The sequence below is a fragment of the Heliangelus exortis genome, chromosome 4, assembly GCF_036169615.1.
Source record: "Heliangelus exortis chromosome 4, bHelExo1.hap1, whole genome shotgun sequence".
Taxonomy (NCBI): domain Eukaryota; kingdom Metazoa; phylum Chordata; class Aves; order Apodiformes; family Trochilidae; genus Heliangelus; species Heliangelus exortis.
The window spans coordinates 40,950,454-40,973,902 of NC_092425.1; the positions used below are offsets into that span (position 1 = coordinate 40,950,454).

At 42.6% G+C, this 23,449-nt stretch overlaps 1 protein-coding gene across 8 annotated transcripts in view; it reads right to left on the reverse strand.

Moving 5' to 3' along the window:
- The window catches only part of PPP2R2C (protein phosphatase 2 regulatory subunit Bgamma), a 167,760-nt gene that overhangs the window by 21,764 nt on the left and 122,547 nt on the right, over positions 1-23,449 (reverse strand). For all 8 annotated transcript variants that reach the window (XM_071743999.1, XM_071743998.1, XM_071744000.1 and 5 more), the window contains one exon: positions 9,539-9,703. In XM_071743999.1, the coding sequence (XP_071600100.1) occupies positions 9,539-9,703 (165 nt within the window). The remainder of the gene's footprint in view (positions 1-9,538; positions 9,704-23,449) is intronic.

A 23,449-nucleotide genomic window follows, 5' to 3' on the forward strand; every position in this document is an offset into this window, starting at 1 on the left:
GGGTAAAAATAAGCTGCCTCCTCCTCAAATGGTGCTGCCCATCTGCTGGAAAAACAAACTCACCTCTCATAAGATAAATTCTTAGTGTTCCTTGAGGCTCTCTGATCTAATGTAGAGATGGAGACTTTCCTTAGGATAGAAAAAGGCAACCCCAAGGCATGGAGGTAGGGTGCAGAAATACAAGCAGATATCTAAAGGAAAAAAAAAAATTAAAGGAAACCAAAAAATAGCCTGGAACAGCTCGGGTGGGTGGGAAGGTCCATCTGACTCAGCTTCCCTTCCAGACACTGCCAAAAAAAAAAAAAAAAAAAAAAAAGGAGAAATCTCAAGAAGCAGCTGAAAAGTGTGTGGAGCCACCACCAACACCCTTGGGGCTCTCAAGCAGTTGGTGAGTTGGACTCTGGGTGCTGTAGGTGCTGCCACTTCCCAGGTTTTTTATTTTAATAGGGGTCTGATTCCACAAAATTGAAAGATTGACATTTTGGGACATAACACACCCAGTAAAGAAAATTTGCAGCAGGAGTGGCTCAAGGGTTGGACTTGATGATCTCAGAGGTCCCTTCCAACCCAGCCAATTTGATGATTCTAAGTTTATTATAAAAAACCCTGAGCTAAATTTCACTGAATTTATCCAAAAATCCTAATAACATTCATTTTTTTTTTAAGCCCATGACACTTTTTTCCAGCCTTCAACACAAAATCCATGACATTATTCTTTTTAATTCCAGATGTGCTCAGACTCCTGTGGCTCTGGTCTTATCTCCAACATGGGAAAGACATAAAAATGGGGAGTAAAAATGCCCAAAGTTATCAAATTCCTTCCATGCAGGGAAGGATTAAATAGCCTGGGAAAGACTGAGGGGTTTGTAATGAGGAATGGCACAGGAAGGATGAATGAATGGGGACTGACAAGTCACTTTGTACCCTGTCTCTTCCCATCAACAAGTAGGGGTCACCAGGGGGAAGTAGGAAAGGGAAAGGCCAGGGCAGATGTTTTTTTCATGCTACACCTAATGAAGCTACTAAATACTGCACTTCAAGATACTGTGAATGGTAAAAATTATACACGGGTGCAAAAATAGCTGAAAAAAAACAAAGGAAAAAAAAAAAACAACCTAAATATCCATTGGAGTGCTGTTAAATGCAGGAAATTCCCTCTCACACAAGCCCCTGTGCCCCAAGTTTCCAGCTGCAAACTGCAGAACCTCCAGACTTGAGCTGATTATCTGATTTTAAATTTTCTTTTTAGCTGTTGCAGAGCCAGAATCCTGGAATGCTGTCTGCCCTGCCCAGCCAGAGTCTGTAGTATGCACTGCTCAAAATCTACCCTAGGATTCCATACCAGTGAATTCCTGAGTCTTTCCCAAGTCAAAAGAGATCAGCTGCAAAGTTTCCCTTTGAAAAATTCATGCTCCTTTATGCCTTTTGGTTTCATTCTTTACAAAAGGTGGTGACAGCACCAACCCTGCCTGAGCTCAAGAAACATTTGGGTGATGCTCTCAGGCACAGGGGGTGACCCTGGGGTGCCCTACACAGGGACAGGAGTTGGATTTGATGAGCCTGAGGGGTCCCTTCCAATCCAGAACACCCCATGATTCTATAATAGTTTGATTTATTTGTTGATCTTTCAAAAAAAAAAAAAAAAAAAAAAAAAAAAAAAAAAAAAAGATTATTTACTTGGTCTTTCACTATCTCTGGATGTTTTATTGCTTTGCACTAAGTCAATCCACTTATTCCTCTGTCTTCTTCAGAACTTCTCTTTCAAGGTCAGGATGTTCTGCTGAGGTGACAATCTTTGTGTTTTACAGCCAATAATATAATACACATCCTTGGAATTTTTGAAGTCCACTTCCATAAGCAATCTAAAATACAGTTATTTTATAACACCTGGGGTCTAAAAAACTATCCACAGATATTTAACACTTCATACTCTCAGAGCCTGCACTTGCTTACCCTGTCTTAAACTGAAAAAAAAAAAAGCAGTATCATCATTATAATATTTCAGTTTTCTCTTTGCTTTTATATAATTCAGAGGGCACCTCTTCACTCATTTACTCAGCCTTTTAGACATCATCTTCTTTCTTTGAGTAAAACTAAATTTCTGAACCTACCTTCACCCCACCAGACTGAAACTCTACCTACCAAAAACCCCTCCTTTCTCCAACAACCCCATACCCAGCCTCATCAATAGATGTGCAGCTTCCAAAGGGGGAGCCTCAAATCAATATTTAAGGCTCTGGATCTGGTTTCCCACCTGCAGGGAGATGCTGCAGCTTCTTGCAGACCTCAAGGGAGGGCACATGAGAGCTGAAAGGCAAAACCAGATCAATAGCTCAGGATCTGGGGGTGGGAGCTTTGCTAGAGGTCCTTTTCAGTGCATCCTTACAAAATAAATCCAGAATTAGGATAAGGAGAAGCCCAGGGTTAAATCATTAGGAAAGCTGAGATCAGTTTCCCTCCTGTCACATAACTAACCAGGTAGATAAAGAAGCATATTTTAGATAAATTAACTTGGTCAACGAGTTTGTTAATGAAGAGAAATGGTGCTAAAGAAAGCAAGAAGTTAAAAAAAAAAAAAAAATCAAGGCTCTTAAAGCTTGGCCTAACAAAGACAACCTCATGGGACATGGAACAACTGCTCCTCTGCAGCCCAAATCCATGCAGAACTTTTCCCACCTTGATATTTTGTGATTTATTTTTGTTTTCCCCCAGTGAAACAGGATCTTGAGAGAATAATGTTGGTTTCCTGTGATGCTGAAGAGCAGTATTTCTTGCTATTAAAAAGAATTAAGCAAACAAGACAGGGATTTTACTAGGCTGGATAATTAAAGCAATCTTACAGCAAGTATTTGCTTTCTCTGTGTGTGGCTGGGGGAGAGGGGTTAATGAAACACCTCTTCAATCATAAATCATTTACCACTGCTTCAGGCTTCTCTCTTTCCTCTGACTATTCCATAAATCAGGATTTTTCCTTCCTCTTATTTAACTTTAACATCTCTTGCACGACTGAGGGAAATACTTTTGAGTTTTCCTTGGCCATGTTTTAAATGTCTTTATTACACAGTCATCCAAAGTGAGCAGAAAGGAAGCTCTGGAGCCCGTGCTCCAGGCAATCTCCTCCTAAATTTAAATGTGATTCCTGCACGAGGTAGAATCCCTTCCAGGATCTTGTTGAGCAAGTGTGAAATTGTAGTAACAAATCTTTAGTGACAGTCTTAATTACAAAATTATCAGGATACAGGCACAGTTTTTCATTGGGGATGTGAGATCAGCAGTGATTCTGTGCCTTTTCAGTGCATCCTTACAAAATAAATCCAGAATTAGGATGAGGAGAAGCCCAGGGTTAAATCATTAGGAAAGCTGAGATCAGTTTCCCTCCTGTCACATAACTAACCAGGGCAGATAAAGAAGCATATTTTAGATGTAAAGCTCACATAAAGACACAAGTTGTCTCATTTCCAGTCACACAATAAGGATTAATTGACCTTTGGAAAGGTCAATATTAATTAGCAGATCCAGTCAGGATATTCTGTCCCAGGCTTTTTTGTGCCTCTGCTTGTTCCCTGTCAGAAATGAAAGATAATCCATATTCAGTTAAGAGGCCTGAAAGCTGCCTGGGCTCTAAATCCCAACCTCCTTTAAACAACAGATAAACATAAATAATTTAATTTGAAGAATTCAACGTGCTCAAGTACATAACCCTTGAGTTTGGTTATGGCTTCTTCCATGGCTCTGAATTCTTAAGTTTAAAATCAATGCTAATTCTTTTTTTTTTTTTTTTTTTTTTTTTTTTTTTTTTTCTTATAAAAAAAAAAAAAAAAAAAGCAGATAAACAAACTGAGTTCCATGCCAGCCTGACAGGACAGTGACATTTCTCCTTGGGGAAGGTTTGGCATTTCTGACAAGCCTGCATTTCAAACCAAAACGTGGAAAAGGGCTCTCAAGAGAGACAATAAAAAACCCCAAAAACCCAAAAAAGACAATACCACCACCTTTGGGTGGCATCTTTGGGTCAAAACCCAAAGCCCACATTCACTCTGCATTGTTCCAAAGATCAATTTAGTTTTTTAAGGTATTTATCACCCATCCCAGGGAACTGGGAAGGCAGCAGCTGAGATGCTTTGCCCCTTTCAGGAACAGTCTGGAGAAGATGGATGTTGGAATTCCCTGTCACCTACAAATATTTATTTGCTCAGAGGACTCTAAATGGTTCCTGGCACAGCCCCTGATGTCAGAATTTTGTAAAATCTGTTTGGAGGGGGACAGCATGAGCTAAGGGGGACAGAAAAGTGCACTCTGTCACCCCAAAGCTTGTCTTTGAAAGGCCACCACGGCCCAGGGAGCAAGCAGCTCCACCTGGAAGTATTTCCTTAGGAATTTTGCACATGGGCAGTGGATAATTAGAAAAAGAGCTTTAATCTACAAATATATATTAAGAAATGAGCACCACAAACCCCTTCATATGTGGCCTTTGAACAGATTACAGCTCCTGAGGTGTGCAATGGGCTATTACAGAAGATATCAACAGGAGTTGATATTCCCCCAGGGATCAGAACTGGGCCCAGTCCTGTTCAATATCTTCATTGATGACTTGGATGAGGGGATTGAGTCCATCATCAGCAAGTTTGCTGATGACACCAAGCTGGGGAGAAGTGTGGATCAGCTGGAAGGCAGGAGGGCTCTGCAGAGGGACCTGGACAGACTGGAGAGTTGGGCTGATCCCAACGGGATGAGGTTCAACAAGGCCAAGTGCCGGGTCCTGCACTTTGGCCACAACAACCCCCTGGGGAGCTCCAGGCTGGGCACAGAGTGGCAGAAAGGGAGCTGGGAGTCTGGATTGCCAGGAAGCTGAAGAGGAGCCAGCAGTGTGCCCAGGTGGCCAAGAAGGCCAATGGCATCCTGGGCTGGCTCAGGAACAGCGTGGCCAGCAGGTCCAGGGAAGGGATTCTGCCCCTGTGCTCAGCTCTGGGGAGGCCACAGCTTGAGTCCTGTGTCCAGTTCTGGGCCCCTCAGCTCAGGAAGGAGCTTGAGGTGCTGGAGCAGGTCCAGAGAAGAGCAAGGAGGCTGGGAAGGGATCCAGCACAAGTCCTGTGAGGAAGGGCTGAGGGAGCTGGGGGTGTTGAGGCTGGAGAAGAGGAGGCTCAGGGGAGACCTCATCACTCTCTCCAACTCCCTGAAAGGAGGTTGGAGCCAGGGGGGGGTTGGGCTCTTTTCCCAGGCAACTCTCAGCAAGACAAGAGGGCATGGTCTTAAATTGTGCCGGGGGAAGTTCAGATTGGATATTAGAAAGAATTTTTTCATGGAAAGGGTGATCAGACATTGGAACGGGCTGCCTGGGGAGGTGGTGGACTCTTCGTCCCTGGAGACATTTAAAAAGCGACTCGATGTGGCACTCAGTGCCATGGTCTGGTGACTGTGGCAGTAGTTGTTCAAGGGTTGGACTCGATGATCTCTGAGGTCCCCTCCAACCCAGCCTATTCTATGATTCTATGATTCTATGAGTTCTGCTCTTGAGGGACTCCAATTTCCATGCTGCATAACTACACAGTTTCTGCTTACCCCTTCCTATGGGATTTAATAATTCTGATTTTTCTGAGTGAAAAAGGTCCTTGGGTTTTTTCTGACTTCACACGCTCGAGCTCAGTTTTCTTTAGCTGGCTGCTTTATTTATGGCTTCTTGAAACAAAAACATGTATCCATCTAGCCTGCAAGCTGTTTGGAAAAGGGTTTTTTTCTCCATGCACACTTATAAGGAGCTCTGAACATAAAATTAGCAAGAACAGCTCAAAACCAAATTAGAAAGTAGTTGTGAACAGTTGCATATTAAACTCCTCTAAGAATTTTTATTCAGGACCCCCTTACTACAACAATATCCTTATGCTTGTCTTGTCCCACATATTCCTTGCTTGACATTTTATGGAATTTGGGGTGGGGGGGGGAAGTTTTTTCATTTCTTGGTTGTTCCCAGCCACCTGCTCATTGCTCAGGACACTTTGGAGCTGGTGGCTTCCCTTGTTTCCCTCTTGTCACAGATTTCCCCCAAACTCCCTTCTTCCCACACTGCAGCACCATAAATGTTGTCTGCATAACCAAGACCACCTCTGGGGGGTTTACTACCAACCCTATTTAGATGAAAACTCCCATATTCTCTAAATTAATTCCCCATTTCTTCCTGCTTGAGCCTGACTTTCATCTCCATTCTTAAATTTTTATCTACAAAACCTATGGACTGCAAGAACACCTTCCCTATCCCCCTGCCTTTAATATTCTAAACCAGCAGGGACATTAATCTCCTTTTCATGCCTTCTCCAAAATATTTTTGATAGAATTCTCTCCCACTATTTGAGAAATCTGATAAGAAAAAGGAACAGAGTTATATCTCCAGCTCCCTTATGGTTACAACTCAGGCTTTCCTGGATATCCATTTGTAATCACCACATTTTGCTTCTGATTCCTGGCCCAGGATTGCACCATTTATTCAAGAGGTGTCAAAAGGAGCAGTTTCAGGTAGTCTATTAGAAAATGAACACATTTTATCCCCCCCTTATCACTATCTCAGTGACCATTTAAAACAAGTTTCCTGCCCTGATATTTTTCCAGAGCCTTATGGATAGATTTGGTGGTCTGGGATCATTTTTCTGAGGTCCCTGTTCCAACTCATCATACAAACTGGCAGCTTGCTAATAAATCTCAGCATAGGCACAGAGGAGAAGCAGACAGGGAAGGAGTCTCTTGTCTCTCCCATCTCAGAGCCATGAAAGATTTATAAGGGAAAGCTGGTGGTGTTGCTGCCACTAATCCTGAACAGAGAGACTTTGCCACTGAGTTTAGCAAGCCAGAAATCTTGAAAAAAACCCTGTAATGTATTGAAATCCCATGCCAGGGAATCACACGACAGATATTAATGTGGAATTTATTTATATAGTATGGCACAGTAATTATTATTGGCAGCCTTTGTACAAATAGAAGGCCTCCTACCCCAAAAGCTGCAGCTCTCTTTAGCCCAGCCACAGAGATTTGGGTAACAAAGGGTCTGAAAAAGGAGTAAAACCCCAAATCACATTTGCTCAGCACCCAGGTATGTAGTGAGAGGACAAAGGGGAAGGGTTTTAAAGTGGAAGAAGGGAGATTCAAGTTAGAGATTAGGAGAAAATTCTTTTGTGTGAGGGTGCTGAGCCCCTGGAACAGGTTGTCCAGGGAAATTGTGGAAGCCCCATCCCTGGCAGTGTCCAAGTCCAGGTTGGATGGGGCTTGGAGCAACCTGGGCTGGTGGGAGGTGTCCCTGCCCATGCAGGGGGTTGGGACTGGATGAGCTTTAGGGTCCCTTCCAACCTGAACCATTCTGTGATTTTTTTAATGCATGTGTTATCCCTAGAAATATGGACACCCCTGACAACCTCAGAGGAGCCCCTGAAATGCAGCACCCAGTAATACCAGACTGAATTAAGCAAGCAGGGCTGCATGGCAGGACAGGAGGGTTTCCAGTGACTGAAAAGTCCCTGCAGTGGGTTTGGTTGAGAACTGAAGTCAGTTCTGGTGAAAGCAGAGCCAGGAGAGCAGGGGCACTGCCCATACCCATGTGTAAAGCAACTTTAAGAGGACTCAGCTGTAAAGAAGGTGCAAGAGAGACAATCATTCAAATCCTTGATTTCCCAGGCTTTGTTTCTCATCACACAACTCAGGTTGCTCTGGGCTTTACAGAATTAGTTTTGCTTTGCCTTGGAGAGCTGTAGCCAAACCACTTCCCTCAGCCTATTCCTTTTATTTCTTTGGAATTTCAGCCATTTCTCTGTCAATTATGCATGGTACTTGTGTGAGGAGACACACTCAGCTTTTCAATGAGCTTGACTTGAGTTCAGTGCAACAATGCCACATTAAATGGCTATTTTCTAACTCACAGCTCTGGAAAATGGGGTTTAATCAATGACCATTAGACCTTGTTCTCCCTTCTGCCATGGAATGCCTTCTTTCATCCAGGGTTACTGGATTGTTGTTTTAATAAGTTACAATTGGCATTTTGGCACTGAGTTACAGGGGCATGGAGGCCTTATTAGCAGGGAGAAATGGAAGTATTATGGAATAAAACAATGAAGTGGGACAGGAGAACCCCCAGCAACGTGCCAGATTGTGTCAAGCTTGCATTTCACTACTGAAGCCTCCCTACAAGTACAGCTGACAAAGATAAAACACTTCTCTGCTTTGGGAATTGTCCTGAAAAGTTATTTTCTACAATTTTAGACCACTTCCTAAGAGGTTCTGAGCACCTGTGCTTCTCCTTGCAGCCAAAAGGTGCCGAGCTCTTTAATCCAGTTAAAAAAGAGCTGGTGTGCTAAATCTGAGCACCATTTCTGTCTCATTTTAATCTTCAAAGATTGAAGTTTCAAATGTTTTCTCTCCTCTCACCCCCTTCCACCCCTACCAATAAGATCTGCCTCCCTCAAAAGGTTCAAGTAGGAACTGACTGACATAAAACCCCTCCTGTGCCCCTAGCAGGGAGAGAATTTCTCCTGAATTTCCATCCAAATATTTCAACCTTGCAAAAGAAACTGCACAGCAAAAGAGCCACTTCTGGGAGATGGAAGTGTCCTGGAAGCCTAAAGCAGAGCCACCACAGTCCATTCCTTAGGTTTTCAGCTCCTCAGAGGAACCAACCATCCCACCCAATGCCCTTGGCTGGTGCTTTCCAGGCTCAGAAGGAGCAGACAAGGTGTTGGCAGAAGGCAAAGTGCCCAGAATTGCCAGATTACTGCTGAGAACAACCAGATTCTGGCTTTATCTAAAAAGTGATGTGCTCATAGCAGGACAACATCCCCATCCCTTCATCCTTTACTCTGAGGATCAAAGACAGACCCAGGTTTTCCCATTTAATTTCCTTATTCTTCCATAGGTTTCAGGGATGAATATTCATGGATTGGTGGCTCTGCCTCAGAATCTCACAGGCTACCCCAAATCAGGGCAGATGACACCTTCTAACATAGCAGCTTTTCCTTCTTTCCCCATTCCCCTCCCCACCCAGCAGTCCTCATTCCATTATTTCCTTCTTAGCTGTACAGGCACAAAATTGGAAAAGTACACATAGGGAATGCTGGGCTAAATTTTTGGGAAGGGCCCTGATGGTTTTTTTTAATCCAGAAAATGGAAGTTTTGAAGGTGGTTTAAATGACAAAGCTTGCTTAGTGTAATTCAAGATGTATTTAGAAACAACAGTTTTGTGTTAGAACCAGTGTGCTCAAATACTGCCCCCTTCCAATATTTCCTTTGTTGGGAATTCTTTCTCTTTTGCTAAAATTTGGGGTTCTTCACTGCTCCCTGCAATAGGTGACCAGGGACAGAAATAACTGTTCTCAAGTCCACAAGTAATATTTGTTATTTGTACAGATGACAACATTTCCTTCCTTCTGCTGTTTTCTTTTCCACTACACCTGCACCTGAGAAGCTCCTTCCCTGCACACACTCCATGATAAGCAAAACTTAAAAAAAAAAAAAAAAAAAAATACCAAAATTAAGCCATGTGGGGCTGACTGAAGCAGGGACTTACGCTTGGAATGTTTGTCACAGAGAGCTGATGCCCTCATGTCACAGAGTCTCAGGGATCCTTTGCTGCTGCTGTAGACAAAGAGATTGCAGTGATGGGGATGAAACTCTGAGGCTGTGATCACTTCTGTCAGGTCCTCCATGTTGGCTGGCTTGATATCTACAATGTCTGGATGGAAGCTTCATTAAGGAAAAACTCAGTTGCATGCAGGTAAACCAGGAGGCTGAGTGCCCTGAGGAGAGAAACATGGTTACCTAAATTTACCCACATTTAATGCTTTGGGATAATGATGCACTCAGGTGTTTGGCAGTCAGGTGGTTTTTCATTTCCACACCTGCCCCACCTACCCCAAAGAGCCACCACTCAACAGCAGCTCTACAGCAGATGCCCTCAGTAGGGCAGGATTCATCCATGCTGTGCCAAGACATCCCAGGAACAGAATTCCAGGGGATTTGGAATTCTCACCTTCATTAAAACTGGAGTTGTACCTCCTGTAGATGCTGCTGAAATCACTGCTCTACCCCAGGTCCTGTCACTGATGGGGAACAATGCACAGCTCAGACCTTCTCTCTCCAGGGAAGGCTCACTTACTTTTATGATCATGCAACTTGAGTCAAAAATACACAGAGATTTAAATTAAAAACCTCAAATAATAAAAACCCTTGGGTTTTTTCTTTTTTTGTTTGTGCAGCTACTTACAAGAGACTTAGCTAAAAGCAAAAGTACAAGACAGAAAATCACCTTTATCCTGGCCCAAACCAGGAGAGTGTTGTTGGTTTTTTTTTGTTTTTTTGTTTTGTTTTTTTTTTTTGCAAAGGCAAATGTGGCAAACACAGAAGCATTTATGCAAATAGTTTTGTTGGGATATATACTAACATATCTATGATAGACAGATATAGATATACTAGATGTACTATCTAAAAAAATTGTGCTCAGTATTGGGTTTGGTGTTTACCCACTTGCCAAAGAAGGAGCTGAAGTGGCATTCTTGAGTTTTTATGCCAACAGTGCTCACTACTGAAACCAGCAGGAATTTCTGGGACTGAGAACTGTACATCTCAGTCAGTGGACATCCCTGGAACAGAAATACCTCAAAGGTGCAGTTTTCCCAGCACAAACCTCCCAGATGGATCACCAAAGATTATCCCCATGGAGAGATGCTCACGTGGTGCCTCTCCAGCAGCTCTGTGTCCACACAGACACATCACCTACATCACTGAGCTTAAAAACCAGGACCTAATTATTTGGAGGAGAAGCCAGAAGAAAATTGATTATACAAAAAACGAGGAAAAACAGAGGTGCTGTAAGAAAGCAGTAAATAAAGGAGGAAAAAATGGCAGGGGGATATGTATGCAAAGCAGTATTATTTGACTAAAAGTGCAGGTTTTCACATGGCCCTCAGCAATCTGCTGGAGAGGAGGCATCCAAATGTTAACAAATCCTTCCAAAAAGAAGAGGAGGAACAGAACATTACCCTGGTTTACTGCTGGGGCTGTGTGAGAGGCAACCAAGGATTTGCATAAGGGCCCATGGGAAAAGCATGACAGAATCAACCCAGATCCACTGAGTCCCAAACACAAATCAGCTCAGGGATTGCCTGGGTTCCCCAAAGAGCAAATCTGAATCAGCTGATGTTCCAAATTAAAACATCTCTGAGGATCAGATAAATGAGGAAATATGCTTTAGTGATGGCAAGAGAAATCACACATTGTTATATTCAGCCTGGTTCTGTTCCCACTGTGCCCCTTTCCCAACTTTAATTGATTTCTGTGGGAATGGGGTATGGTCTATCCCCAATTTTGCACTCTCTTCTTTGATCTTTCCCACCCAAAAATGCAGATCTGGGACACTACAGTGAGATTAAACCTAATACCAGTGATTCAGAGGTAATCATCTTGATGACTTTGCATAGACAAATACACTGATTTTTTCTTAATTTTTTTTTTTTTTTCCCACTGAGTGGTCTAAAAAGGAAAATATCAGCAAGACTATGAATATCTTGTGATATTTAATAACAACTGGGAATGAATTAGCATTGTGTTTCACCTGCCTCTTACTTGCACTATCACATTTGCATCCAGCTCCAAGAATCCACCAGTGTTAACCTCAGTGCAATGAATGTTAAGATGCAGGTTTAGTCTTTTATAAAAGCATCATTAAATATTTTTGAAGAACAAGAGGCAAAAATAACCCTTATCCAGGTATTTGTGTTTGGTGAATCTGTCTCAAGAAATATCTTTAAGTAAAAGCAATTGCTTTCAGTGTTGGAATTGCTTTCAGGAGTTGAGAGAAATTAGAGTAACTCAACACAAGAATTTCAGCTCTCAGCAAAAGATGATGAATAATTACTGAGTGATGAGAGAGAGATAAAATATAAATAGAGTATGTGAAACAGACATGGTAAGTATCATTTTTCTGGATGCTGAAGACAATATGGATGAATTTCCCTTCACTGCGTGCAATTAATAACCCTATGCTGAATAACAAAATTAAATATTCCATTTTCCTGCCAGAAAAGCAGAAAATACTTGAAACAGACTGCGTTTCCAGATGTGATCTAAATCTCCACTGAGAAAGAGCCCTCGTTGCCTTCTGAGGATCACAGAGAAAAGGCACTACTGAAAATTCATCGTTTCCTTAGGTTCAGAAAAAAATGAAACAATAACACTTGTATTGAAGTAAACAATCAAGGGAATAGAGATCTGCAGAAGAGATTTACCCCAAATGCATTTGTAATAATAGATGGGAAAAGAGCCTTTGCTTTGACAGCTACAGAAACCAATGGATCAGAGGAACAGTCACACAAAAGCCCATTTTCCTTCTCTCATGATTTTTGCCATCTATTTGAAAACAATCAAGTGGAGCTTGATGTCTGATGTGTAGGAGCTGTATTTAAACTAGGATGACATGGGAAGGGCAAGCAGCCCCCGTGGGACATCTCACATTTCTGCTTTTCCCTCTTCCCTTTGTGTCTTTTCCTCCCTTTCAAGCACGGCGTCGCACGGCAGGAAAAAATATTTTAAAAAAATTGGAAAAGACAGTGTGGCTCAGAAAGGGGCCCTTTGGTGGACTTGAGGGGCTCAAAGAAGAAGGAATCTGGCAGAAACTGATTATATGAAAATTCCACTGCTACAGGGGCAAGTATTCTAACAGCACAAATCTCTGGAGTTGCCTCTTTGTTAATGGATTCCCTTGCATTCCCATCATCTGGAGGGATATTTTGGATATTTTGAGAGGGGGCATCATTCCTCCATTCCAGTTCACTTACATCAGGAATACCAGTTCCATCCTGCCTCTTCTGTACCACATATAATGGGGTTCATTTTCAGAGTGTGGCCAAAACAACTGGGGCCAAAGCTAGCTAAGAGAGAAAGATCAGAGAGTTCACCACTGCCAGGGCACTGGGACATGATTCTGTTGTCCTAAAAAAAAAATGGTGTTCCTCAACAGGGCAGGAATTTCCCCTAAAAAAATGGAAAAGAGATTCAGAGGGCTTTGACTCCCACACACACTGAGGCATTTTGATCCCTGGCAGATATTTGGAGTCAGTGAAGGCTGAACTGGTGCCTTGCCAGCAAAAGGCTTCAATGCACTGGGAGTCTTTTAATTTATTAATATTTTAAAAATGGACAAAAAAATATCTTTTTGCTGGCAAAAACCAGAAGAGTTCTCACCCTCATAACCCTACAGTTTGCCATATTATAGACCAGGTCTTTTCCCCTATTCCTGGGCTCAGGGAGCCAGGATAAAGCTATGAAGAAGCCAGCAGATTTTCCAGGTGCTTTCCACAGCAAAACATGGGAATGAAAGGTCTGGTGAGCTTGGGGAGATGATGTTCTTACAGGTGGGTTTGCAGAGCTACAGGACCAGGAGTTAATTCTGGGAAAGGCAACACCAGGGCAAGGTGACCTTTAACTTTGGGTAAAAGAGTTAAGAGGTGCTGCTTTTCCAAAATTACTCAAGAACAGGCATGTAAGATGGGAGAGAATAGAATAGAGTAGAGTAGAGTAGAGTAGAGTAGAGTAGAGTAGAGTAGAGTAGAATAGAATAGAATAGAATAGAATAGAATAGAATAGAATAGAATAGAATAGAATAGAATAGAATAGAATTGGCTGGGTTGGAAGGGACCTCAGAGCTCATCAAGTCCAACCCTTGATCCACTCCCGCTGCAGTTCCCAGCCCATGGCACTGAGTGCCACATCCAGGCTCTTTTGAAATATCTCCAGGGATGGAGAATCCACCCCTTCCCTGGGCAGCCCATTCCAATGCCTGATCACCCTCTCTGGAAAGAAATTCTTTCTCGTGTCCAACCTAAACCTCCCCTGGCACAACTTGAGACCTCTTGTGCCCTCTTGTCTTGCTGAGAGTTGCCTGGGGAAAGAGCCCAACCCCCCCCTGGCTCCAACCTCCTTTCAGGGAGTTGGAGAGAGTGATGAGGTCTCCCCTGAGCCTCCTCTTCTCCAGCCTCAACACCCCCAGCTCCCTCAGCCCTTCCTCACAGGACTTGTGCTGGATCCCTTCCCAGCCTCCTTGCTCTTCTCTGGACCTGCTCCAGCACCTCAATCTCCTTCCTGAGCTGAGGGGCCCAGAACTGGACACAGGACTCAAGCTGTGGCCTCCCCAGGGCTGAGCACAGGGGCAGAATCCCTTCCCTGGACCTGCTGGCCACGCTGTTCCTGAGCCAGCCCAGGATGCCATTGGCCTTCTTGGCCACCTGGGCACACTGCTGGCCAAGCAGGACAGGACCTGACTGAGAGGAGAGAAGAGATTTTAGGGAAAGAGCTGAGGGAGGGAAGCAGAAGTGGGAGAGGAAGGAGCAGAAGGACTCGGTTCTTTGGTGTGTTTGCTTGTAAATCAGGATTTTGTGCTGCTGTTGTGCAGCTGATATAAAAAATCATATTTTTATATGATATTAAAATGAGGACAGCAGGAGGAAGAAGATTTGTTCCACTGCTGCTGGGCCACTGATGGAACAGAAATATCTTCCTCTGGGAGAAGTCACTCCAGAAAGTTCCTTTTAGTGCAGGTTACAAAGACAACCCTCACCTTGATCCAAAATTCCCATTTAATCAGACTTCTCCACTTGATCAGCTGGAATATAAATGAGCACCCTGACTTTATGCTCATGCCAAAACATGTTTAATGAGAATGGAAGAAAATACAGAGGGGTCCTGCTGAGCAAAAAGGGTTTCAGAATGAGTTTTCTTGTATGATAATGGAAACCTAGCAGTCTCCTCGAAACAGATTAAATTCTCTTTGAAGTGAACAGTATGCATAAAGAAAGAGCTGCTTGGTTTTCCTGAAATCATCAAGGAGTTCCCCAAGAAACTGAATTTTGTAGGCAGCAAACTTGCAGCTTGCAAGCATATAGAGGACTGAATATTATATCATTGTTTTGGAATCATTTTTATATAATTTGGGGAAAAAAATAACTGACCCCTTTTTTTCAGCAATTGGAGGACAGAGGGCTTTAGGAAGCCAGACAACTTTCTGTAACAACTTCATAAGAAAAACCAAAAATTCTCATCTTTCCTATTTTAATGTATGCTGATGTGATACTCTAATTTTATCCTGCATGGGATTTGGGGTTTTTACACTCTTTAAACACTCTCAAAAAAAAAAGAAACTTCAGCACACCACAGCTTGCCAAACCAGGCTGTTCACTGTGTTTTCCACAGAGGGTTTTTCAGGCTCCTAATTCTGTCTGCATCTCACACCTACCTTCCAGCCCAGTCCTAGAAAGACTCTCTGACCAGTAGCAGAAATCAATAGCAATTCAGAGAAGCTGCCAGGGCTTCAGTTTGGAGTAATTGATTACCATGGTCCTGCTGAGACTCTGCATTTTAAAAATAAACCTTTTTCTGGGTGGTTTCCTCTGCACACTCTTTTCATTAGAAGGAGGGAGCTGCTTACAAATCAAGCCCTGCCAGTTTTACACTTCCTACGTGCTGGTTATATCATTCCTTACACCTTGGGGCAGCTGAGGGAAGGAATTCCAAGGGGCTACCCTTTTCTTCCAGGTTGTTTCTTCCAATCTGAAAGCAGGAATGTCAGGACAGTCAGGACACTGCTGGATAGAGCCTCCCAGACTTGTTGCTCCAGAGGTTTCCAGGCTTTCTGGAATGGATTGTCAATAGGTTAATGGGTTTGGCCTTTCCTTTAAATCCCAGAATTTTACCTTAGGCAGAGAGATGACCCAGTAGTTATGTTCTAAGCACTCCTAATAGCCACAGTGTCAGTGCTTTTTATCACACTGCACTCCCCAGTGCTCCACTGGAAGTGTGGACTGGGTGGGTTCTGTTCCAACCCCAGAGAGCTGCAATTAAATTCTCTGCACCCTTTGACTCTTCTGAGCCACAAAAGCAGAAAGTGCTGCAGAAGTGAGAGCTCTTTCAAGCTGCCTTGGACCTGATATCTGCTCCTGCAAGGTACTGAGCCCTCCTTGGAAATGACTTTGTAGTACAATGTCAGCCCAATTCCATTTTGAGTTCCATGGTCTTTGTACAATGATTTTTCAGACATCACCTTGGAGCTGAGAACTCTGGCAACAGCCTCACTCTGGTGGTGATTTGCTGAAAAGATATATTTAAATAGCTTGATTTTGATCACCAGGAAAACATCTCCACCAAAGGTGTTCAGATGGAGTCATTATGGTTGTACAAAGCTTCTGACAGCTTTTTTTTTTCCTGTGTTTTTCCTCATATCAGGATTATTAGATACAGAAAGGGTAAAAATTAATGAATGCTATGAATTTTTATCTCCACGTAGAAGGCCAAGACATAGACATTTATATCAGGTGCCAACACAAAGCAAGGGGACTGCTCATCATACAAAAAACCAAGTGCAAAGCACATGGAAAGAGGAGATGAAGTAATATTAAACACAGCCCTGTGGACCCAAGAATTAGAGCCTAAATAAGATGAAAAACAGATGTTAGAGGAAGTGTCATCATCTCTAGACACAGCTCCATGCTGGCTTCAGCCACAGCCATGTGCACATTCACATTTTCAAGAGGAAAGAAATCCTTAACTGCAAATACCCAGCTAAGGACAAAATTAAGCCAAGGGAAGAAGCCCTGAAAGGATGAAAAGTCATATTTAGTTGATCTATTTGTGTATTAATTAATTGTCACTTGTCTGAAATGACTGTGAGAAGCTTAACATTACCTTTGGAACATAATAAATAAGAAAAGAGCCTCAGGTAAATATAAATTATTAATGAAGAGACCTGTTAAGTCACCCAGCTCAGTTTCTCTTGGTCTGGGTAGTGGAAGTGGCACCATGGATCTATCACAATGAGTCCCAGAGAGTGCAACTTCAATATAATAAAGCCAGGACAAATCAAAAGCTCCAGTTTTCCTGAAATTAATGAGATGTTTAAAAGAAAACTGAGAGGGATCTACTTGCTTTGCTGAACACAGTCCCTGGAAGTACAAATACAACACACATAATTCCTGTGTTCCATCTGAACAGGATCTTACTCATTTTTCACAACCTATGCACCAACAGGTAATGCCATCAAGAAATTTCTCCTTGCTAATTATTAAAACCCCATGCAGCTGGGGAAGAGCTGCCCATTAAAAGGCAGACACAGAACTTGCAGCTGGAGGGTATAGACTCTTCAGAGCATTTTGGTGGGGATTTTTCTTTCCCTATATGCAATTTATTCTTCCATATACCTTGCAGAAAAGCCCAATGCAGCTGTATTCTTACCCCAGAAGAGCAGAGTAATTTCATATTTTATCTGACATTACAACTCAAGCCACAAAGGACTTGTTTTTTTCAAAATGCAGCTAGCTAGAAGTGTCTTCTAGAGCATAATGTTCTCCCCTTCCTTGCATGTTTATTATAGAACTAATCCAATAAAACTCTCTTCAAACACACCCAGCTGCTTCTAAAAATAGGAACTTTAAAACCACTAATGAAAACTTCCATTTAGAACTTATTTCTGCCTGAGACTACCTATGCACTGCCAAGAGAGAGCCAACCCTGTCCTGGGCTGCACCCAAAGCATCACTGACAGTGGCCCTGGCAGGGGATTCTCCCCCTCTGCTCTGCTCTGCTCTGCTCTGCTCAGACCCCACCTGGAGTACTGGGTCCAGTTCTGGGGTCTCCAGCATCAGAAGGACACAGAGCTCCTGGAACATGTCCAGAGCAGAGCCACTGAAATGCTCAGAGGGCTGAGCAGCTCCCTGGGAAGCCAGGCTGAGGGATTGGGGTTGTTCAGCCTGGAGCAGAGGAGGCTCCCAGGTGAGCTCAGAGCAACCTCCCAATATCTGAAGGGGCTCCAAGAAAGCTGGGGGAGGGCTTTGGACATGGGGGTGGGGTGAGAGGACAAGGGGAAATGGGTTAAAACCTGAAAAGGGGGTTAAAACCTGAAGAGGGGAGATTTAGGGCAGATATTAGAAAGAAATTCTTTAATTTGAGGGTGCTGAGCCCCTGTCCCAGGTTGCCTGAGGAAGCTGTGGCTGCCCCATCCCTGGCAGTGTCCAAGCCCAGGTTGGATGGGGCTTGGAGCAACCTGGGCTGGTGGGAGGTGTCCCTGCCCATGCAGGGGGTTGGGACTGGAGGAGCTTTAAGGTCCCTTCCAACCCAAAATGTTCTACTATAGTTCTATGATAAGAAATCCCTGAACATGAGCAACCTGGAAAACAAAAATGAGGAAGATTCTGTTCTCGTGAGAAACAAAATTTTCCAAATCTTCTATGTTAAAATTAAATAAGGCACCTGATTAAAACCTTTTGGCAGGATTTCTAGTTGCTTAATTGTTGTGACATGACTTAGAGAAACACCCATCAGCTTTGCCTTTGGGCACTCCAGGTTCCAGGAGTTTGAAACACCCAGGCAAGGGGTTCACTATTCACAGCTCTCAGTCTGTTTCTTTTTTCAGAATATTGATTCCAGACATGTCCCAGAGCTTGCAGTCAGTATGAAAACAGTCAAAATAGACTTAACTCTGGTGCTGTGACTTTGTTAAAGTTAATATTGTCTTTACTGACAGCATTTTTAAGTGGCCTCCCTTAACTCTTGCAATTTCACATGCAATGGCACCACTGAAGTGCAGTCCTTTCCAGTGTGCATTAATACAACAGAAAAAAAAAGGAAATTTCAACATTAATGAGACCTATCCTTGCTATTTCAATAATAAGAAACACTTCCATGGGCTCAGGTTTTAAAGACTCCAACAAAACACAAAGCTACAGACTGGAAGCTTTACAATACCTGAGCTGAGCACTTTTATGACATCCCCTTTCTTGTATGGAATCCTCTTCAAGCTAAAAGATTTTAGCTAATGAGTAAAGCAAGTTGTATCCTCCTCTTCTTTATGTTAATACCCTGCAAAAGATTGTGCTTTGCAAGGTTAATTTCAAGTCCAAACTCACGTGGGAACAAGAATAATTAGACTCATTTAAGAGAATTCTCCCTTCTGGCAGAGATGATTAAATTATTTATACATTATCTTTTCATATAATTGTACCTAGAACTGTGCAAATGGGGTTTTTTTTGGCCTAACTTTCAATAAATTCATAATATATGTTTTTCAAGTTGGATACAGCACCTGCACCTGTGACAATAGGGAATGGCTTGTTCCTAAAGTGGTTGAGTAAGGAATTAACCCAGAGGGAAACAGAAGCAAGCAATTTAAAAGCTTGCACAATGACACCAGGCTGATTAAACCTCATCAACTGAAGAAATAAAATTAGTAAGACAATAAATCTTGGACTGAGCCCTGTTACTCATTTTCCCAGGAATAACTCCACTGACTGCAGCCACGTTAGACTAAAATACCAGTGCTACTGAGCTGAGTGATCAGCTCCATGATATAACTCTCCAGCTGTAATTTAATATCCCCTGCTAGATTTCCCTCTTTGTTCAGGATCTCAGATCCCAGATAAAACCTGAACATTCTACTGGAATGAACCATTAGGGTGAAAAAAAAAAAAAAAAAAATGCTTACATCGATTTCATTACTAAGGGCTCTTTTTTCAGTAGCAATAAACTTAAAGCTGGAGGTAATGCTATTTTTAAAGGGCATTCTTGGCACAAAAGAGAAGCTTGCTTGCTACAATCAGAAGAATACCAATCCCAATTCAATGGGAAAGCTCTCTGCAGATCTGTGAAAAGAGATCTTTGCACCTATTGTAAAAATCTAAGTACCTCCTAGAGCTGTGTTGCCTGGATCACTCTACAAACACATCAGCAGAGAGAAATCCCAGGGCTGCTCTTTGATGTCCTATTAAAGACTTCTGAAATGGCTTTTGCAGGCTCAGGATTTCACATTCTTCTTTATCATTTGCTGCACCTCCAGTCAATTTTCTTTTTTTTTTTTTTTTTTTTTTTTTTTTCCCCCCCTTTTTGCAATTCACAGCACAGGTTTAAAAACCAAGAGCATCTTCATGCCTCTGGCTCTGGTTTTCTTTACCTCTGCAGCTACTAAACAATGCCTGTGGGTCTTTACTTGGGGACAACTGCATTAGAGAAGACAGGGTTAGATAAAGGAATCCATTAACAGGATAACATAATCACATACTTATTCATTCAGGTGGTGTGTGGACAGGAGTGATAAGTAAGAGAATTATGTATTCTGATGAACAAATTAATATTTTTATTAAACAATAAATCTGCACTGCAGTTAATTATCCCAAGGCTATGCTTAAATCACCTGAAATTAAATTCTTTAACAGCAACTCCACAAAAAGGAACAGACTGCCCTCTGCCAAGAATGCAAAGACCTCAGCTATAATTAGTTTTTCACAGCCAGGCTCAACTCTTCCAATGGATTTATTTGGGGAGGACAGCTAGACAGGGAATATTTTCCTAGCAGTATCCCATGCCCTGAGGACACTGATCCAGCCATGGAGGGTTTCCTTTTGCTGTGCTGGATATTTCAGCTGGATGGCAGGAGGGTCTGAGTAAATCAATGCTAAAATAATGTTCAAGCAGCCCTGGTAGCACTCAGATGTGCTGTGCCATCCAACTGGCTGTCAGGTTCCTAGGATAGGAATTCCTGAGGCAATTTAAGGTGATGGAAACACCTAAAAAGCAACTGTTTTTGAAAAGGATCATCAACAAAACCAAACCCAAGTCTTGGAAGACCACTTCTGCCAACTTCTTCAAGGTTTTCAGTGCTCCCTAAGTCTGGACTGAAAGTCTCCAGAAAGATGCTGAGACTCTGTCTTGAAAACAAATCATCCTTAAAATCTTTAAGAGTTCCTACTCACAGTTACTGTAGAATTATTACCTTTTATTTGAATTGCAGAAGTTAGGTTTTAAGGCTGCAGTCTGCAGAAGACAGAACCCTTCCTGCTCTGAGAAGCTTAAGAACTGTAAAATACTCTGCAATAGGTGATGTCCACATCAAAAATAATGTTGTGCCCCAAAAGGGCCCAGTTTTACCTCAACAGCAGCAGAAGAACCAAGCCAATGCCTGTGGTAGAAGCTGGATCTCTATTGGGGTCTACAAGATAAAGTCCTTCAGGTGATCCTAGAAATGGAGTTCTCTCTTGGCTCTCTGCACCAGAGACACAGAGATTTTTTCCTTACAAATTCTCAGTCTACAAATTTCTTACAAATTCAGACAACTCACAGCAACACAATTTCTTACCAACTTTATGCCTCAGTTGACATTAAAAACACTTCCTGTGTAATTTTAATAAAATAATATCTACTGCCAATCTTCCTAGCAGCCAGAAAAAACACACATCAAGGACTTTCCCACCTACCACATCTCTAAAATCTACTTTATAGTGGCCACATAAGGTATTTTGTTAAAAAATTACAATTTTTGATGCCACATCTGACTGCAGTGGTTACAAAGATGAGGTGCCTGATGCACTGTTTAATTACAGAGCCTAATGACTAAATGCTGAGCACTGGCAATGGAAGGACTCCAGCCAGTTTCTGCTTCTGATTACCTTTTGCAAGGTCAGCAGTGTCATATACTTATTAAAAACCAATAAACTATTTTTCTCTGTCTATTAAAGGCAAATGTGATCCCTAGCAAAAAAAAAAAAACAAACAACTCTGCTGATGCTCAGTGAAATTTCATCCCTTTTCATTATGGAAGTTAACAGATCTCTACTTAACAATGAAACACTGATATTTTTCCAAAATAAAACCATTTTCCTACCATTTCTTCACCTCTGTTACCTTGGTCACAGGATTTCCCTTTCCTGAGCAGTTTCCTACTTTATTTAACACAGAATTAGAGTATGGAGGGAAGTCCTGGAAAGTGGGATCTCACCAGGTAATATTCAGATTGTGGTTTGCAGTTCCAGGAAAGCTATTTGGCCCTTTCAGTTTTTGTTGAATTGACTGTAAAGTGGGGCTAAATCTGATTAACCTCAACATTGCCCTACAATTATTTAAAATATTTCTATTCCAAAGTATTTGTGTTAAAGTTTGTCAAGCTTTTCAGCAACCCAAAGGAGGAAATGGCAAAGCAGCAAAGAACCAAACACTCAGGCGTTGATAATTGGTGTGACCTTGGTGTATTCACGTTTCCTGGGACAGAATTTCTTCTTTTTGATCATTTTTCCTCTACATTCCTTCCTCATAGCTTTGCAAAATAGACCCCTAGAATCCTTGGACTCCTTCCTGAAATGCAGCATCTACCAAGATGCAAAGCAAACCTCCAGCTGCCAGGACTCATATGGTTACTTAGGTGTCAAAATCTCTTTTTTTACTACCATCAACTCTTATTTTTACTGGAAGGCCAGGCTCTCCCTGCTGAAAAAAAAAAAAAAACAAAAAAAACCAAGAGTGGAGAATAAAGAGTGCAGGACATAATATTGGCAGTGTCCAAGTCCAGGCTGGATGGGGCTTGGAGCAACCTGGGCTGGTGGGAGGTGTCCCTGCCCATGCAGGGGGTTGGCACTGGATGAGCTTTAAGGTCCCTTCCAACCCAAACCAGTCCGGGATTCAGTGGAAATGCAGGATTTTATCAGCTTGTTGAAAGCAGCTCTTTTCCCTTAGCTGTTGACATAGAAGTGCTTTAATTAGAAAAGCAAAGCAACAATTTCTCAATAGTTACACTTAGAATCATAGAATGGGCTGGGTTGGAAGGGACCTCAGAGCTCATCAAGTCCAACCCTTGATCCACTCCCGCTGCAGTTCCCAGCCCATGGCACTGAGTGCCACATCCAGGCTCTTTTGAAATATCTCCAGGGATGGAGAATCCACCCCTTCCCTGGGCAGCCCATTCCAATGGCTGAACACCCTCTCTGGAAAGAAATTCTTTCTCATGTCCAACCTAAACCTCCCCTGGCACAACTTCAGCCCGTGCCCTCTTGTCTTGCTGAGAGTTGCCTGCTCTTAATAGAGCTCAGCAAACCAGGAAAAGAGGGTACACAGTACCCCTGTTCCTAACTTACAGATGCCACTTTGCAGACATCTTCATTCTCCTTGAAAGGAAAAAGAGACAGAGGGAACACACGTGGGAAAAGGAGAGACTCTGGGAAGAATAACAACACAAATTTGAGGAAAAGCTACACTGTGACTCCACAGTATAATCACTACCTTTGAAATACGTGCTATGGCTTGGCAGAATTTTTCCTGATTAAATGGGCTAAAACCTATTAAGCACAGGTCTTAAAAAAACAGAAATCTTGCCTGCCATCTCCCCAGAGAGCAGAGTGTGCTGGAGGGAAGCTGGGCTGCAGGGGGGGTGGCAGCAGGATCTCAGGCAGTGAAGACATTTCCTTGGAGAGAGGGCAGAAAATGCAGCCCTGTGCAGGCATCCTGGCTGAGGGGTTTTTACAGAAACCTCCTGATCTCACCCAAAAGCATCCAGCTTGCCAGCTGACAGCTCCCCAAAACACGAAGCAAATGCTGCAGGCTTGGTTTTGGTTTAGCATTCAAATATTTAGCACTGAGGCAGTAAGAGGAGATCTGTAAGGCTGACTGGGGGGGTCTT